The sequence below is a fragment of the Falco cherrug genome, chromosome 7 (genome assembly GCF_023634085.1).
Source record: "Falco cherrug isolate bFalChe1 chromosome 7, bFalChe1.pri, whole genome shotgun sequence".
Classification (NCBI taxonomy): domain Eukaryota; kingdom Metazoa; phylum Chordata; class Aves; order Falconiformes; family Falconidae; genus Falco; species Falco cherrug.
The window spans coordinates 7,086,393-7,106,047 of record NC_073703.1 but is presented as its reverse complement, the minus strand read 5'-3'; the positions used below and the strand labels follow the sequence as shown (position 1 = coordinate 7,106,047).

Here is a 19,655-nt window from a genome sequence, read left to right as displayed (position 1 = left end):
AGGAATGTGCTCAGTGTAAGAGTGTTCTTAAGCTCTTTAGTGTTTGGGGTTGTATTTAAGCACACACGTAAATGTTTCCTATAATTTAGGCACAGACTGCAAGACAGACGCTACTCAGTATTTGACCCACTGAACTTCAGTATGAGCACAATAAGCCATTTATCTTCCCTGCGGCTGGTATACAAATGCATACAAGTGCTGGTACTATTTGCTTAGCTCGGGGGTATGTTGTTAGAGTAGCTAAGGCCTCTTACTACAGTCCTGGAAGGATAAACTTGACATTTGCAGAGAAGGGCTCTGACAGTTGACCTATGTGAAAATGGAGACTGGACTGAGAGGGTCAATGGGGCATCATGCTGATCAAGTCAATATCTCATGTACCACTACAGAGGCTAACAAACATTTGTCTGTGATGGATGCCTTTGATTTGCCTATCTCACTGCTAGCTCTGACCATCCCATGAAGTTTCTACACATAAAATGAGAGTACAGCAAACAGGTTCTTATCATTAAGCCTAATGGATGATGGTGCTTGCCTTTCCGTCGCAGCTGATGAGCTGTCTGCCTCCAGACCCAGCACAGAGAGATCCAGACACCACTGACTTCAAAAGGCAGTATTCACTGGCAAAACTTGCATGGCAAGAATGAGCTGCTGGGGAATTTAGCATGTCATTTTGAAGGCTGTTAGCCTTTCTTCCTTTTCTTTTATGCTCTCTTGTCTTAAGGATAACTGACTACATTTGAATTTGCATTCATCAGTGATCTCAGAAGAGTTCAACCTAGCTAGCAGCAGCAGCAACTGGATACTAAACCAGAAAGACAATAGGCATGGAAGAGGCTTTACTTTGCTTGTTTATTCAAGCTTTGTTTGCTTATTTTCTTAAATGGAGCCCAAAGAAGCCCCAGACTGATGGTAGTTTTTGTTGCCTAGTAGGAACAATAACCTTTCCCTCTGCTAAATAAGCCTGACTGGTACAAGTGGCTGTTCTACTTCAGCACAACTAAAGCATCAAATACAACCCACCTAGAGAAGAGACAGGCCTCTTCTCATCAAAGATCTGCTCCAGCTAGCTGTGCTTCCATCCCCCACCCCGACTGCCTCAGAGGCTGAATGACACTTTTCAGTCCATGAGATGTGACCGGATTAAAAGGGAGATGCTTGCTTCAACACAGTCCGACTGGTTCCTTCGCACTGCAATCAGTACTTTAATGTGTGTACAGGTAAAACATACTGTAACCTGCCTGACACCACAGCGCTGTCCTACCAGACTCTGATAATGACAGGTTACTGATTATTGCTGCTATGGCACAAATCCAGGTGTATTAGCAAGAAGTGTTTCTCTTGATGTTTTAGGATAGACACCGTGCTGAATTTTGAAAATGTGGTGCAAGAAAAAACAGCAGTGCATATTCTGGTTATGCTTATGAGTTGTTTCAACTACAAGAGTGGATCTCTAGGTAGACAATTTGTTAATGGCAAAAGGCAAGAAAGTATGATAGCTAACAATACCCACATGTTTGGGTAATTTCCTAAAGAAGTTTCAAATATTTTTCTCAGAGATGGATAGACAGTTGCCAGAGGAACAGTAATTTTTTTTGTTTGTTTCATATAACTCTGCACTGTTTCTCAGGATTTAAAGTGTGATCAGAAGTTCAGCTGAAGAAGACATTAGCACTGTGATTTAAGATGGCCCAGCACTGGAACTGCAGACACTGTCAAAATATCACAGGCACCATTTCTAATCTTCCTTCACGAATCATGCTGAAGAGTGGAGACACATGTTCAGCTTCATCTGCCTTCACTGATTTTTCTGTTTCTTTTCCTGTTAGCAAAAAGCCCTCTGTAAAGTTTTATACAGAAACATCTACATAGATGTTAGCTGGGAACTGTTCACAACCCACCCACAAATAAACTTGTCTTTCAAAATAAGCTAACATCTGCAGGCAATTTAGCAAGAAAACAGACCTACAAGTGTGCCTGCAAATTGGTCCGCACAAGCAAATATCACCACCCAAACAGTTCTTATTCATTAACTGACTGAGTACAGGATGTATACTCTCATCACTATACTGAGAAGACCTTCTCAGTTAAAAGAGTGCAAGACAGCTCTGCACAAGTGACTTGCCCTTGCATTTAGCCCAGGCATAGGGCTGTGAAATGGAGACACAGAGTCTGAGCTTGAGAGGCAACCAGCCACACCGCACTGGAGCTCCTCTGACTAGATGCCTGGCAGACCCCACCCAGCTGCTCTCTCACAACCCTTCCTCAACAGGACAGGGGGACAAAAGAAGGGGAAAAAGCTCGTGGGACAAGATAAAAAAAAAAAGAGGGAGATCACTTACCAAGTACCATCACGGGCAAAACACGCTTGACTTAGGGAAAATCTGAGGAAAATCTGATTTATTGCCAATTAAAATAATAGGCATAGAGAGAAACAATGACAAATTAAAACAACGCCTTCCCTTCACCTCATTTCACCACTTTTTCCTAGGCTCAACTTCAGTCCTCTACTCCTGACTCCTCTAGCTCCTTCCCCCTTAGCCTGAGCCATGCAGGGTGATGGGGAATGGGGGCTGTGGTGAGTCCGTAACAGCTCCTCTCTGCTGCTCCTTCCTCCTCACACTTTCCCCCTGCTGCAGCACTGGTCCTCTCCATGGGCCGCAGCTCCTGTCAGGGAGAACCTGCTCCAGTGCAGGCTCCTCTCCACAGGCCGCAATGTTCTTCAGGGAACAGCCACCTGCCCCACCACGGTCTCTCCACGAGCATCTCTTCCTGCTCTGACCTGGGTGCTGGCATTGATTTTTCCTCCCACAATTTTCCTCACTGCCTGTGCAGCCTTTTGCCCTTTCTTGAATATGTTTTCACAGAGGCGCCCACAGCCTTCCTGACAGGCTGCGCTGTGTGCTGTGGTGGCGCCACCACAGAACCGGCTGGAACCGGCTGTGTCCGACAGGGCAGCTGCGCAGGTCTCCTCAGAGAGGCCCCCGCAGCCCCCCACTGCCACTGCGCTCTCCTGTTAAATGAAACCCCAAACTGCCTCAAATCACAGTCTTTAAGGCTAGAAGGAACCCCAGTGAGAAGACAACCAGACCTTAAATGACTTGATGGAAAAATGTGAGACCGAGTTACAGGTTATCCACAGCCATTTTGGCAGCACACAGCCAGTGTTAAACCAGCCTGTGCATGGCAGGCTGTGCCCAAAGGAAGCATTATCACGGAATCCAGGTATCTTTATAATAAAAGAATTCAAATCCACAGGTCTTTCCTGCTAGGAATCCGATTCCATTAGAGCAGCAACCACTTCTGCCCTTCTCACCCAGCCTACAAGCAAACCACCACCCTCAGGCTTGGCGTGTCAAAGCTGTCAGATACCATGTCCGACTGGCTATCGCTGCCACGTGAGCTAACAGTGCTGCATGAGGTGCCCGAAATAAATGGTACCGGGGAGGAGGAACGGGACTTCCTAGCGCAGATGTTCTCAAGATTTCCCGCAGCACGGACAGCATGTGTTAATAGAAAGACTGACTCACAGACACCTCCCCTCCCACTCGCAATACCATGGGCCACCCTCCCTCAAGTCTGCAATCACATCACACCCTTGAGGGTGCTGTGACCACTTCCAACAGGGGAAAAGCAAAAATCTTTGGGGTATTTCAGAACCTTTTTAATAAAATAAGGCAGCTGGACACAAGCATCAGCTGCATGAAACCCACTAACACACTGTCGTGGAACAAAATGCAAAGGTTACTGTTTTAGGACATCCGCAGCGTCAGAAAGCAGCTTAGCTGGAAGAGCAATGGAGGTTCTTGGTCTCTAGGCTGAAGGGGAGGAAAAAGGCTGAGGGATGTGAAAAGTTGTCAGAAGTTGTCAATGTGGCTGACGGTCATGATAATTGGTTGCCCTTTTGCAGGTCAACTACACTGTATTGACTTCCATTCTGTGAGAAGTCATCAAAAGTAGAGAGTGTGAGCTCTGGAAGCAGAAATAGGTATGGTAAAGTCATACACAACAGACAGAAAAATGAAAGGGGAAGCACAGAGGAACAAGAAAAAGAATAAAGCCTATCTCTGACATCTCCCTCCTTCACCTGCATTTCCCTGACAGAGCTTTACTGCACGCACAGAATGCCCTAGAGAAAACAGAAAAGCTTGGAGCCTGAACCATCCTTCTCCTCCTCCTCTGTTTGCATTCCTCCTGCCTTTCTTTCTCCTTATAGCTTTGACATGGAAGGGACAGAATAAATGCAGCTTTAGCATGAGCTGTCCAGGCCTGCCCCAGCATGCATAAAGCACAACCTAGACATGGAATCAGGCTAAGAGAGGAACTAAACTACATCAGTTTAATTTTTTTCAATTCTCAAGAGTTTCCTCTGCAGGTGGACAGTGGGAGGGAGACGTGTGCATTTCAGATGTTTTGGAGTTCAGAACAGCAGCCCTGAGGGTAAATTGACTTTTTTCTTTCCTAACACTGCACTCAAGCAAGAGCTTCCCCATTGGCTTGGCTGCTGGATGACATTTGGGCAGCAGAAGCATTAGTCAGGTTACTGAGGTTGTCTTTCACTTGTTTTGAAAAGTGCTATAGGATTTCTAACACCTATCTAAAGCCAAGCTTTCAAATTACCACATTAAACATTATGAAAAAGAACATATTCATGGCTTTTTACAAGATACAGTTGACATAACTCTTTCTTCTGGGGCTGCTAGAACAAAAAAAGAAATCTGTAGACAGTGATCAAATACTTATATCCTTTTCCCTTACATCCCTGTTCCCACCATGAAAATTCCGAATTAGGGTAAGGGAGCCGATTATCAGTGGCAGCTCCGGAGCCTTTCTGTGCCAGCCCCCAAGAGCACAGAGACATAAATCCATCAATGCATGCATGATAAAATGATTTAATCTACTACTTTAACATCTAAAAAACTCTCAAAGGGGAAATCCAAAATGCAAAACAATCTGCAGGGTGTAAAGTAAGGCTTCAGAGAGTAAACCAGTAATTTTCCTAAAGAACAGCATAAAAATTTTCCCTCTTGATGACATCCAAAAGATCACTAACATCAAGTTACTGCTTGCTCCTGCAAAGAGCTTCTGCACTAATCGCGTGGCTTAGCAACAGCTGCAGAAGAACTAACACATAGTACAGTAACTTACCCCTGCATGCATTCTCTCATAAAAAGGCAACATCAAAATCAAGCCACAATACCAAGACTCCCAAAACCGCACATAGGGGAGGAAAAAAACCCAAGTCTTTTTTAAGGTTTTCAAACCCACAGAAAGCAGCTTTTAAATTCCTCTGTTGTGGTCTTTGAAATTCAGTTATCTCTGTCGTAAATGCTCAGAGCGTCAGTCTGAGTGGGACTTGGTTTGCAAATAAGCTCTGCACAACTGCAAGGAGCCAACATTCGCAACATGCTGTTTAGGTACTAACTGAAACCAATCACTCCTCATCATTAAAAACACTATGTACATGGACAGAACTTCCCAAAGGGTCTCACACTTCATTTATCATATGCTTCAGAATCATTTGAATCCATTTTCTCCAGGAAGCTGAAAGCATAAGTCATGAAGACAAGCTACAGTAGAGGCCAGTGCAGTTTGCCTGTCTAAAAGGACAGAGATTCTCCTTTTTGTCTTACTGGCCATTTCTCTTGACGAAAACAAAACACAAGAGGAAACAAAAGTATAAAACTCCTTCAAGAGCGCAGTGTATGCCTTATGCTTCAGAACCTGCTCCTGAACCAAGCCCAAAATGGCAGCTCTTGTAAGCAGATACACAAAAACACAGGGGATAGGAAAAGAGAAAGCCAGTGCTTCGATCTTCTAGCTGCTGGCTGAGAAACCTGAAGTTCAGTTTAGATGAAGCCATGAAGTGTCGCAAGAGCAACACAGGACTTCATAAGAAACAGAACATTCATCCAAACAGCCCCCACATGGGTGAAACGCAATGAGAAATTATAGTTGCCAGATGCAGACTAAGAATGAGTGAGCAAAATAAGCATGTTTTCCCACAAAGGCACTTTGTTTTGGAATTTAGAGGAAGTTCTAAAGACTGGCAGCTACCGAAGAAGGGCATGGATGCAAGATGCACTCAAGCCAAAAGATGCAAAGAAGAGACAAGAACTGAAATGCAAATGCTGCAACACCCTATAAAAGCTCAGTAAGAAGGGAGTTTAACTTAGAAAAACAAATCAGCACCTATATTTAAGTAGCTGGGTTTGCATTTCTATAATTCCGCTGGTATCTCTCCCTGTCCATGTCCTTACATCCAGCATGCCTACAAACTCACTGCCTCACTAAGGCTGCAGAAGTACATGGTGACAACTTCTTTATCGGCTTATTTTTTTAACATTATCACAAAACCATCAGGAATATCATACTGAATCAAGTCCCTTGTCAGAAAACAAGAAAAGATTTTATTTTAGAGGTGGTGACTTAAAATTAAGTCAACTCAAAGCCCTGAAGCCATGCTTGTTCCTACTCATACATTACAGAGTACCTTAGAGGGAAATTATTTCATGATCTTGGAAAAATCTGTCTTACAACTTCAAATATTACTTTAGTAAACAGAAGAGTTTGCACGTCTATTTGACATTCAGAAAAAACAAGTACTTTTAACGTGAATCTATTCTCTGATCAGGATGGTCAGAACTACAGAATACCGAATTAAGAACACAGCATTTGCTATATGAAGAACTACCTATTATTCCTGAGTTTCAAAAGGGGTTTGCCGTGTTTCTTAGCTGTTATTCTAGAGCAGGGTGGTGGGTTTTTTTCCCCCTAAGATTCTCATTTACCAAAGGAGCAATAAAACAGTATTTTGTAATGCTGACTTTTTTCCCTTCAAAAATTCTTGTAACATAAATAGATATTAAATACTTTAAGGCAGATCACTTTATTTAAAATGTCTATAAATATAAAATGCATTAATAAGACCTCTTAATGCTTGTTTTGTGGTTTGACAGTAAACGTAATGGCTTACAGAGAGGAGTTAAGTTAATATACCCCTGACTAGTAATATTCTATTTGCTTAAATGCAAGCATCCAAGCCAAAATTAACATTCTGGTTTCTTTTAAAGGCAGCCTGCCATGCTGCAGTATAGCTGAATAAGCATTGGCTAATATCACAGGGCAAATCCTGTCCCCCAATTAACAGTCACAGAAGGCTGACAGAAGTTGTATCGAGGCAGGCAGGAAAGAAAGACTCCAAGCAGCCAGGAGGCCTTCATTTGCTTGGCTACATAGAGCACAACATATCCTGCACCAGAGAAGGATGTAAAGGACTTAGGGCTGTGCTATTCCTCACACCATGGTTTTACAGATGAGAAACTACCATGCAAAGATTCACCATGGCTGGTTCAGGCACTACCAAAGAGTGGCTGAGTGAAGAGTTCAGCTAAGGCCTACCTAAACCCCATGACCATCCTATCTCTCTTCCTGAAATACTTTTTCTGAATCATTCTTCAGCCTCTTTTGCTGGGATGAAAATCAGCTTTCATTATGGCAAATGGAATGTTAAAATACCCTTTAATTTCCTTGAATCTCACCTGTTTTATAGCCTCAGAATAAAAGATTTATGAAATGATGCCATCTATATGTTTGCCTATTATTATTCCTTGGTATCTTCTGATCTTGCCAGCCACTCACAACCAGTTTCCTCAGGAAGGTAGAGGCCTGAAAGATATTATGTTCCTGCAAGTGTGGAAATGTAGGTGGCCAGACAAAGGAGAGAGACTCTGTCAGTGCTCCTCTGAAGGTTGAAAAGCTGAAACATAAATTCAAATCCTATCAGACATCAGAAAAACCACATGGGTGAGCCCCTAGGAGCAATGACTTAACAGTGGGAAACATTTCAGCTGGACTTTGCACCTTAGGAGATGTCAGATAAATGTGTTCCTCAGCCAAAGTCCTCTTTCCATGTGCACTCTCTAGTGTCTAATAAAGGGGTGAGCTCACACTACAGCATCAGAACCTAGCTTAAAAGTCCATCAGCCAAATCCATTGGAAACTAAGCTTCAATATTTGTTCAGTAAATGGGTTTAGAGAACCCAACCCATCTATCGGCACCTCTCCACACACATATATTCACACCTGGCAAGATATTGCTGGCAAGATATTGCTGAGATATCCTTGCAGTACTCCTCAGCCTGGACAGAGAACAGTATTCATAGCCATCATTTGTTTAGGATTTGGTCTATCAGCGTACTCAATCCTAATAATCTTCACAGGCTGATAAAGCTACACAACACAGAGAAGCACTAATGACTACACTGAAATAATTAACCTTTTGCCATGAGGATCATCAAGGCACATGTTTTAAAAGCTCTCACAGCCATAATGCCCTGTCCCAGCCCTAGCAGAACTATGGGGTACAATGGCACAATTTTTATTATCTCACTGATAAGTCAGTGCGGAACAGATTTTAGGAGGACCCCTGGGCTGCCACTGCAAACAAAAAGCATCCATCACCCCTCTCAAGGTCCAAAGTATCTGACATAAGGAAGAAACTCAGCCTTGACACATACATTACATCTGAATATGCATTTCTGTTAATTCAAAAAGTGACTTGAGAAGCAAATTTGTTCAGAGCTCAACTTATGTTCTGGCTGCTCACTGCAAAACTGGTACGTGAATTTAAAGTTGGATCATGGCTATGAGAAGAATAAGGCTCTTGTGCCCCCAGTAAACACATCCTTAAATGCAAGAAAGCCAGTAAGTAGACCCTGAAGTTATGGTGACATAAATGGATTTTGTTGCAAGAAGACATTTCCTACAAACCAATCCAAATAGATGTAGAGACACAATGAAGCCTTATTAAGTGACTACTGTCACAGCATGCTAGAAGGCAAAATAAAAGGTAGAGGAAGGGACATAGAAAAGACTAATTAAACAAACTCCCTGCTTAATCAGCAAAGCATTGCACTACAGTAGAGCTCCCTCATACCAGTGCTTGATAAAGGAATACCAGGCCTTTTAAAAAGCTGTTGCCCCATAGCCGGATTACACATTGAGAATCCATCTCTTGGCTCTTCACTGGGAAGCATGACCAGTTAATTACTGTTTAGAACTGCTATTTTTTTCCAAGCCAATTTGCTGCTCACGAACAACAGAGCAGTAGTCAGGAAAACAAACTGTTCCTGGATGTTATAGTAGTATGGGCAGAGGAACACAATCTTCCTCTAAGGCTTCCTTGTGCTTCTGGAAGGAATCGTGCCATCTCTGAGCAGAGTTTTCAGTGTCTGCATCCAATTCAGCCATTATCTCTTAATTGTCACTGCCAACAAGTGAGCAAGCATTCATTGTGAGAGGCTTTGTGTTCCCTTATCAACTGAGACAGAAGGCTTAAATACTAGGACAGCTAACAAATTAACACCCACACTTCATATGATCTTGCAATTTCAAATGGCTCTCCTCACTCCTGGCAGATTCTCTGCAGAACTCTAGAATGCTTCTAAAGCCCAATTCCATCAACTGTTCAGAGGTATGATCAGCGCCACTTCATGTAGCACAAGAGGTCCCGGGGTAAAGAGAAGGGGATTAGCAGGCAGTTTGATGGTATTTGCCATGTTTTCTATAGCAAGGGAGGAAGCCATGTTCATTATGTAAAAACCAGAGATAAAAGGTGTTTCTAACTGACTTAAAGCCAGGTTTTCTGCTGGAAATCAATATGACTGCTGTCTTCAATAACACTTTGACTGCCCACTATGACAATGACCCACAGAGAAATACCTCTTATGAAACAGGTGTGCCATGGAAATCTTTAGAAACCCAAGAAAAATCATGTCAGAGAAGACCATCTATCTACTCTGGGATACTCTTTTCCAAGATAAACCATAGCAGTACAAAAAATGTGGTAGAAAACACCACTCCTGAAAAATTATGGAATATTTCTTAACTGAAAACTTGTCATTTCAATTTCAATTTTTTTTTATTTATTGTGATGTTCTTAGGCAAATACAGGGAATTGCACAGATGGAGGAGAAGAGGCACGTAACACAAGTAAACCAAAACCTTTCCTCATACCTCAAGGTCAAAACAGTTACCCATTTCTGCTGTCAAGGAAGTCAGCTTTAACCTACCCTGGATATGATCTGTTTGCTCCTGCTTCTTCTTTTGAGAGTAAAGTGCCTACTTACCATGTTCATAACTGTGAGGATGAACCTTTGGGCAGCCTCTGCACCGTGGTATTGGACCATATCAGCATCTGCCACCACCAGGGTTTCTACTGTGTACTCGTTGGTAAGCCGAATGGCATTTCTTCTCTCCCTCCAGTCACTGGTTGATTTCATTTTCTTTTGTCTCTTCTTTTCTAAAAATCAAAATGCTTATTAAGGCTGATAGATCATAATAAAGCATTCATACTCTTTTCAACACACTCTTGTGCACTTTCAAATTGCAATGACCTTTAATTAAAGTGTTCTTTGCTGATAAAAAGCAGCAACCAAGAGGGGTTCCTTCACAAGTATATCTGTACCTCAGTGTGCAGATCTGTATGAGACCACCAGATTACATGCAAATAAGAAAGGATGGGAAAAGAAAAGTCCAGAAAAGAAAAAGATTAACTGTAATTCAAACCAAGAAGTCACGCTTTTGCAAAAATTTCAGAAACTGGAAATCTTGCTTGTGAAAGGGGTAACATTCCACTATAATGGAACAAGTGCTAATTAAGGAAAAAATCTGTTGAAGAGAACTTTAGCATACAAGATCGTGCATTGGGATGCAGTGTACACTCTAGACTCTCCAAGTTCTCATTAGCCAGGGAAGTTGTAAGATATTCCTGGACTCAATATTTCCGTCAGTTGCATTTTTGCTTGCTACCAGCACTACTAGAGCAATGTAACAGAACACAAGACAGAGTCTCAAAATTTTTAAATTAAGTCAGATTGTTTTGGAACATGCATCATTAGCCAACTGCAGAAGTCTCTGGATGAAACCCAGAAGTGCAGAAGGTCAGGCTAGATAAGACCTTCTCAAGCTTTCTTTGCTCATTTATTGCTATTGGCATGAGCACCAGCACCAGCAGCTGCAGTCACTGACCACCTATGTACAGAGCTCACATGCCTCTTTATTGTGGTACATGTACCAAAAGCAGGGGACTCCTTAGACCAACTGATCACTCATGAAATTAAGTTACAAGAACCCATGAAAATGACCCATTCTAAGCACTAGAAAGTGAAGCGGTGGTCAGCTACCATTAACACAAAAATTAAAACACAGAACATAAAAATTAAAACCTTCTTTCCTCCAAACTAAGGAACTAATGTATTAGGAATTTGTCTTCTTCTGAACTGAAAGGTAAAACGTGTTTCACAGCTCAAAGGCAGATGTGCATAGCAGCTGAGGCGTGAACAAGAGAGATTAAGTTCAGATCTGAAATTGAATCTACTCACTTCATTGCAGTCACAAAAAACGTATTCATGTTTTCAATTGTAAAATGAAAGAAAAGCAAATGAAGTCATTAAAGTCAAATTTATTTTGCAATAAGAAACAAACTGCCAAGACTCACTGAAATTACATCTGCTTAGTGCTTACCCTGCAATATGCTATGGATATTAACATTGGTATTAATGCTGATTTCTTCCAATGAAAAAGGGAGCAGAACACACAAGTCCTGAAACAGCATAAACGTAACATTCAATACAAAAGTGACACAGGATAGACCGTAACAGATGATCAGACAAATACCTCGTGTCAAACTACACATTTTCCAGAGCAGAGAATCACTTCTTAATTTTCTGTAGATCTAACTTGAGACCCTCTCTTAGCACAGCACCATTCTGCAGCAGGCAGATCTGAGTCAGTGTTCACCGAGTCTGTTCTTCCACAGCCTGTTTACCAGCTCCCTTACATAATTCAGCTTGAATTTCCCCTCTTTCCCAGCCTGGTAAATGCACTCACACCCAGATCATCAGTTTCCTTTGATTGACCCTCTTGTATTGAGGGTAATAAATTCCATCAGCTGTAAGACCCTCAAAGTCCACCTGAAATGTATTCCCTGCCTTCTGCTCATTCATACATTTTCTGTCTTGTCAATATGCACATTTACACATGTCCATCCCATACCCCTATTCTGAGTGGTCTAGCAGTCATCCAGTAGAGCTCTACACATGCTTTTCTGCCCAAGGCATCAACTGTCAACACTTGGTATGTATTTTAAATTGAGAAAACAACCATGAAACTTGATTTGAATCTTTTTTTAAAAGGGTTTGGAAATACCCCCCGGGTCTAAAAAGATAGACAGGAGCCCATAGACAAGCAAAAAATGAAAACTTGGGGTGCTCATAAATAATGGAAGCTACGTGCCAGTAGCAAAGATGAAAACAGCCAAGTTTCAAGGCTTGTTTTCACATGGACTGCAGGACAGCTACAGAAGAGTATGCAATCATGACAAAGCTGCCACAGAAACACAGAGACCCCCTGCTCTAAGTACTTTAGAAAGGCAATAAAACAAAATGGAGTGGCTATACCACAGAGATGGAAAGATGAATGCACCTTCAATTTGCCAACTATGAAATGAAGATGACTTCACCAAATATCTGTGAAAAAGCTCCCATGTTTGTTTGTTTGTTCATTTCATTCCATTCATCTACCCATCCCTCCTTCTGCATAGCCATGCATCTATAGCTGCAGTACTTACAAGGTTATCATTTAAATACCAGAGATGAAAGCAGAGAAAAAGGAAAAGGCGGCAAATTATTCCAGCAAGAGCACTGACCTTTTGGGTCTTGCTGCTTGCAAACAGAACCTTCCCGGAAATAACAGCACTTCCCCAGCAAATTCTTATTTTGATAATTCCCTAATACATAGGAAGTTTTCAGCTGGGGTAAATCTACCTCTAAAGAAGTTGCTCTTTAGGGGGGGCTAAGCCTAGACTCAAATAAGCCCAGGCCTGGCATTGAATGAGCTGTCTAGAAAGGCTTAAGTGGAAGAAAATAAATTCAGAGTACTCGGTTTTCACTTCAAAAATCTCCTTTTTGGTGGAAAAGCCGCCACTTGTGTCAGAGGAGGAACCCACTAAGCTACACTGTAGCTTGCACTCCAGGGAGAAGAGGTCATGCCATGGTCATTTGCCATGGGATTGCCTGGCGTGCTCCCTCCTCCAGAGGCAGATGAAGGAATTGGCGGGGCTTCGCCAATTCCATTCAGCACCTCTTTGCAGAAAGCAGCTGTACAGAACTCTGAAAGGTGTGATTTCTGGAGAGCAGCAGTGTAAAGGGACTCCTGGCAAATTGCTGGGTAGTCTTTGGTTCACAAAAAGCCTCTGGCCTCTGTTCCTCCATGAGTTCTACTTGAAACTGTGGATTGGCTGCTTTCCACTGGGTGGTAGGGATTAGAGGTTGTGTGTGGAAAACTACCACCCCACAGGCTTGCCTAGAAACACAGCCAAAATGACCTGACGTAGAGAATCTGGGCTCTTACTCTTATCCTCTCCCTCACATTGTCCAAGCACTTAAAACAGGTAACACGTAATGGACTCAAGGGATCCTACAAAGAGCTCAGGTGGCCACCGATGATACACTACAGAAGGCGTAAGGCAAAGCAGTACAAGCTACTTGAACAGAAGAACGAGTGTGTGTGCCCCCTTTTTTTACTCCTTTTCTTCCCCTTTTTAAGTTTGTAGCTCCTTTACAGGATAACTTTTCTTTATCCTTTCTGTCCTTTTTGTCCTTGCAAAGGACTAAGTTCATTGGTCTCTATTTGCATCTTTCTGCCTACCAGACACGCAAGCAATTTTCCAGCATGATCAAGCACATGGAGAAAACAACTATCATTTGCACGGATGAACCATCACAAACAGAACAAAGAAATACACACATCCCATATCACAGACACTTGATGAAGAGGAGGAGGAAAAGATCCAAAGCCAATAGTAAAAATCCTCACTAAATGCATCTGCAACTCATACCTGAGGTGAGTCAACTTTATGGAGGTACCAAAAAGCCCGATGTCTAGAGCCTCACTTTCAGAAACAAGCCAGCATGGAGAAGTCTCACTCCTGCCCCGCATGATTTATGGACTACGGGCAGAGAATCCCTCCACAAGTACACGAAACCCCAAACTAAAATAAACATCAGCCATTAAAACAAGGATTAAATGCTTGGAGGATTCTTTATTTGAACAAACTGATGTTACAAATTTTGTGGTGCAGATGTTAAGTGTTAGCGTGAAAGCATAAGAGGCCATAAAACACGGGCAGGAGCCTGCCAGAGGAGTTTACATTGTGGGGAGCACACATAACCAAGCTGCACACTAATTTAGGAGTCAGGTGTTCCCCGCTTAAGAGGTCAGAGAATTTCATGTGAAATATGAGCTGAAACAGTCAATCTACAACACAGCACATATATGCTATGGGTGACTAGGCACAAGGGACATTATTCTTTTGCCAGTCACTTTGACAGTGTGTTACATAGTCTATCTGGGCAAAAGTACCACAAAATTCAGGACTGTTAGGTAATAGGAGAAGAGCGATACACTCCCAGATCCTCAGTGTAAAACGGATGTAACATTTCACAAGCTCATTAGCTGTTTTTTATCTACAGGGTCTTACCTTTCCTTGGCTGCAAAACAACATGATCATATCACATTCTGCAGTCCAGTAGTCTTTGAAATCTTCCTCAGAATGGCAAAAACCCATAGTCCCTACTGTGATCAGAAGCATAACAGAGCTCTTCTGAAGCCTCAGTAGAAAACTCCTTATGTTCAGTGCTTTTTATGGCAACCCAGCAGATGTACAATTCCAAAGCAACCGCCCCAAATGACCTTTTCCTATTACACACCAAAAGCCCTGTCTAGCACTGTCTGGGTTTTGGCACATTCTTGCTGTAACTGCAGAGTCCTTTCCTGCTCCTCCTACCTCTCTTCCAACACTATTTCCCAGACTCATCTGAAAAGCAACTTCTCCTATAGCCTTCAACCTTTTTTTTCTCCCTAATCTTTCCCTTTGTAATTTTAGCTACCTCATTCTAGTTAAATCTACTGAAAGTTTCTGGATGCAGTTCAACAAAAGCCACAAATGAAAGTAAAATAGCAGAGTCCTTTCTGCAAGGCCAGATTTCTCCCTAGTTTTTTTCCTATTGTTGCCTTAAAAATCCTCTCCAGTTCTTCCCTAGGAAGCCTGCTGCTAACTCCCCTCCACCCACGACCCCTTTAACATCCCTATATACCCTCACATGGAGACGTGGAGAGCTAGCTCTGTTTTCCTTTATGCTGTTACTTCAGCAGCACAAAAAGGAGGAGAGAGTATGCAAGTGGAGCAAACAACTAACATTAGCTCTCCCTATGGCCCAGGAGCTTCTAGAGAATCTTTCACTGATACTCACATTAGGCAGGTTTTATTAGTTTCACTTAGAAGTAAAAATCATCACTTTCACAAATCAAAATAGAGAGAAAGCAAAAGGAGATCCTGCACACAAACCAAGCCTAGAAATCAAAGAAAGGAAGTACTTGGGGTATATGCTTGCTAGTTAACCTAAAACCACGTCAGTCCAAGGAAGGGCAAGTTTGCTGAATTATCAGAGGGACAGGATGCCACAAAGTTTCTCTGGTACTGGTAGCAGGATACAAACACCTCTCAAAAGTCTATCAATCCCATGTTTAAAAGATCATGACACTGCATCTATGTCTCTTGAGCATCACTATTTAATCTAGACACTGCACTAATTTCAAATACATTTTTAAATCTAGCATAATGACTTGATTTCATTTTGAATCAAGAAGGCAAGGTGTATGGTGGAGCCAGGAAGGAAGGGAAACAGAAAGTGGAAGTCAGCAGCAGCATTTACATCCCAGAACCAGAGCAAAAGCAAAACCTAAACAGAGTACAGGCAGACTTCCTTTTAAGATCAAGGGGTGGTAGGCTGAAACACAGGGAAGTTTATTATTTAAAAACACACCTAGAAAAATACTCTACAGTTAAATCAATCTACTCCTCATGTTTAGATCTGACAGCAGGGCTGCTTCCAAACCATTCATTGAACAGTTTGTTCAAAAGACTGACTGCACAGCATCAGCACAGTGGATGCCCTTGTACAAGTCAGCAACCTTGTCTGCTTGGCCTCGGGATCAAGTTGCTCCTGTTTAGAAGCAAGACAAACTTGAACAGGCTTAGAGATCTGAGACTTCCAGGATGACAACACGTTTGCTGCAGAAGTCATCCCACTGAAGAATATGTGCTAACATGCCTGAGCTAAAAGAGCAACCATAGATCTTGGGACAGCTCAGAGCTGTGAGATCACCACAGGCACATAAAGGGGGCCAGTTCAAAATTCATGGACACCACCAGAAACATCCCTTCACTGCCTCCTTTGGGCTTTACACCCAAAGTTCTGTGTATTGGTTACCTTGCAGCTGCAGTTTCCATCCATACAACAACAGAGGTTCTTTTCAAAACACTGATCTCCTAAAGGAGGAAAAAAAAAAATACAACAACAAAAAAAACACACAACCCCACACTTCACCTCCAGGGCCCTTGCTCCACACAGTTGCTTCCTTGACACCTTTCCTATGGCATCTCAGAATAGACACAAGCAAGGATTGAAGAAGGAAACAAAGAAAAGCAGACACTATTGGAGTTGCTGCCACAGCCAGCACCCCCCAATCTATTTCCAGCCATGAGAACATAGAGCCCCCCTTCACCTCTGTCAGGACACAGCATAATATTGTACCTGTTCACTGGTCTTTTATACCTCCATTAAAAGCTTGGAATTTCAGATTTACCACAGCTAGCTGATGCCAGTGGGTAGTCTGAAGTTCAGGAATTAAAATGCTTGCTCATTCAAATCCCAGCTGATTACAGACCTAAAGCTGTCCTCTCATTCTTAATGCCTTGTTCTACAAAAGGGTTATGAGCCTCCTCTTTCTGACTAGCATGGCAGACTAGTTTTTTCAACTGGTAGGAAAAAAATCATTTCATAGCAGAATGGTCCAAAATTCCCTAATCCATCTCCCAAAGGTGTTGGGGGTTTTTGTTTTGGTTTGGTTTTGTGTTTGGTTTTTTGGTTTTTTTGTTTTTTTTTTAACATGGTCACTTTCATAACAAATCACAAGTTCATGACTATTTGTCTGGCACAGCAGCAAACAAGAATTTGAGACAGAAGTCATGAACTCTGGGCTGGATCTTAAAACACCACAGAAATTTTATTGCAAGGATTTTTATCCAAGTTAGTCTGTAGCTTGGACACATCAGTTAAAACCTTATTCTGCAAAACATACTCAGTCATCAACATAACACATCAAGACTTTGTCTTTAATGGCAGGCTTGTAAGACAGCACAAGATAAGCATTATGATCTCTGTCCACTCACTGGTTCAATTTGTCAGCAGGATTTCAAAGATTGCCACCTCCTGAACTATGTGTGCTCATCTCCTTTTAAAAGGACACCTTTACTGTAGGCTTTCCATCCAGCTAGAAACAAGGACCCACTCATGCAAGACAGTCAGGTAAGACAATTTAATGGTACAGAAAGCAGGCACAGTAAACATGACTTAATGGTAAGACTATTAAAGTGGGAATGGCAATACCTGCTCTGTCACTCCCTCTTAGCTTCTGTACCTCGGTTTCTCATCCTGTATTTGATTTTCCCTGTTACTAGCTGTAAATTCTCTGAAGCTGAATTGATTTCCTTTGTTTGTGACAGATGCACAAAGGTCCCAACTTGCTTGGGGCCATGGGGGAAGATCCTGTAACACAAATATAATTAGGTCCTAGTGATAAGGCATCATGTACGTAAGACTTTGAACTCTGGCTCCTCAGTTTTGATCACAAACTCAGCAGATCTAAGATCAATCACAAATCAGGGCTTTGGAGAGTACAAAATGCCTGGCTGAAGTTATACCGTGAAAAATGGCATCACTGGCCTCCAGGTTTATTTTATTTTAATAAGTCTGCCGTGAACGTGCTTAATTTCCAAAGAATGTTTTTACAACTGCCAGCCTTACCAACCTGTCCTGAGCTTTGGCACCTCAACTCCAGTCACTTCTGAGGTTGGAAGAGCTCAGGGACTCTCCAAACCAGGGGCTCCCCACCTATGGTCTGGCCTCATCATTACACCTATACCTTGAGAGAGGTGGCACAGACCTCCTCGAAAGCTGAGGAATTTACTTCTGGCGATTTGCAAAAACCAGTAAAGAATACAGGTTCATCTTCCTTAACAGTGTTGGCTCAGCAAGTCAAAGTGAAGTAAAAAGTAGTGTAACAGTTACTTTCAATGCCTAATGTATACAAATATGTCAAACTACTCAGGGAACAGATGAGCTGAGAAAGAAACTGTCAGTTTATACAACAACTTTCAGATCTAAAGGCTCTCGATACCATCCCCAGCTCAGAGTTAGTAGCCCTAATCTGTAAATAAAGAAACTGCTTGAGAGTTAGAGGTTATAGTCTAAATGACCTCTAATTTTCTGTGCCCTCAGTCTTGGGTTCACAGTTTGGGACATCTATCACTTAGGAAACTTAGAGCTTTTGAACAGAGGCAAAACCTGCCCCAAAATTTTCCCATCTTGGCCACACAAACATGTAGGTGGCCCAACACTTGGTAACTTCTACAGGTAAGATCCCAAGGGATCTACATTAGGAACTGAGACCAGAGTCCCAATTCCCAACTCTTGGCTCCAACCCTCATCTATGATTTATGATAATACAGAGAACACAAAGACAGTTACAAGGTAAGCAATGTACCTTAGTTTCCTTGGAGCCACCTGTCTGCCTTTCTAGTCAGAACAACCACCAGAATTCCTGTGAACATCCTGAGACAAGGACAGTGTACACTAGGCAGCCTAGCTCATTACCACCTGCCAGTTTAGACTTCAATATGTTCCAGTGGAAACTAGCATTAAGTTTTACAAGGAACCAAGTGAAGAAGCAGTACAGCTCTACTGCGTGCAGCTGCTCTGAAAGGGGAAGAAATCTATACACTATGCGTATCTGCCATGTCCTCTTCATGTCTCTTTTGCACCTTGACAGTAGAGGAAGAAGAAACTGGAGTCCTTCCTGCTCCACATTATCCATGCTGACCTCATGCTGATGGCTCCATCCAGAACAGACTGGCAATAAAACTCCACTTGCCACATGTGATGGAAAAGGACACTTCTGAATGGTAGACTGCTCCAATAGGCTGCTGTTTATCAGACATAAGGAAACAATCACACACTTACAGGGGAAATCCAGACTCCCCGTTTGGAAGACCAGGGACCTGGAAAAACCAAGGGATTTATCCACACAAGTGAGACACACTCCCATGGGTGAAGTGCTGAATTTCTGATACGGGGAATACTTCAATGCTTGCAAACACTTAATCACATTACATCTTCTGCATAGCCCATTGCTGAAATCCTTGCTTTAATTCTTCAACAGATGCTTCCTAATATGGACTAATACAGGTTGCAGTACATCTCTCTATTTTTAGTGCACATTTTTTGGCCTTAACAACTGCTATTTCAGGCCAAGTCAAACCTGCAGAGAAAACACAGCTAAGAGACAATGATTAAAGATGGGGAAATGCAACATAGCAGTAACATGTGTTTAGGATTTATACCTGTTAAGGGAAGTGTTCCCTACATTTGATACCTGCATACTAGCACTTGTTTAAATTATTACCAGCTTAGATCAATTGTTAAAACAGAGAAGCAATGCATTTTTTGTGGATTAAAATGTTGATCTTCCTG

General features: G+C 42.2%; 1 protein-coding gene across 1 annotated transcript in view; it reads right to left on the bottom strand.

Moving 5' to 3' along the window:
• The window catches only part of ADAMTS17 (ADAM metallopeptidase with thrombospondin type 1 motif 17), a 192,226-nt gene that overhangs the window by 154,313 nt on the left and 18,258 nt on the right, over positions 1–19,655 (bottom strand). The window contains exon 4 of the mRNA XM_055717092.1: positions 10,131–10,303. Within this exon, the coding sequence (XP_055573067.1) occupies positions 10,131–10,303 (173 nt within the window). The remainder of the gene's footprint in view (positions 1–10,130; positions 10,304–19,655) is intronic.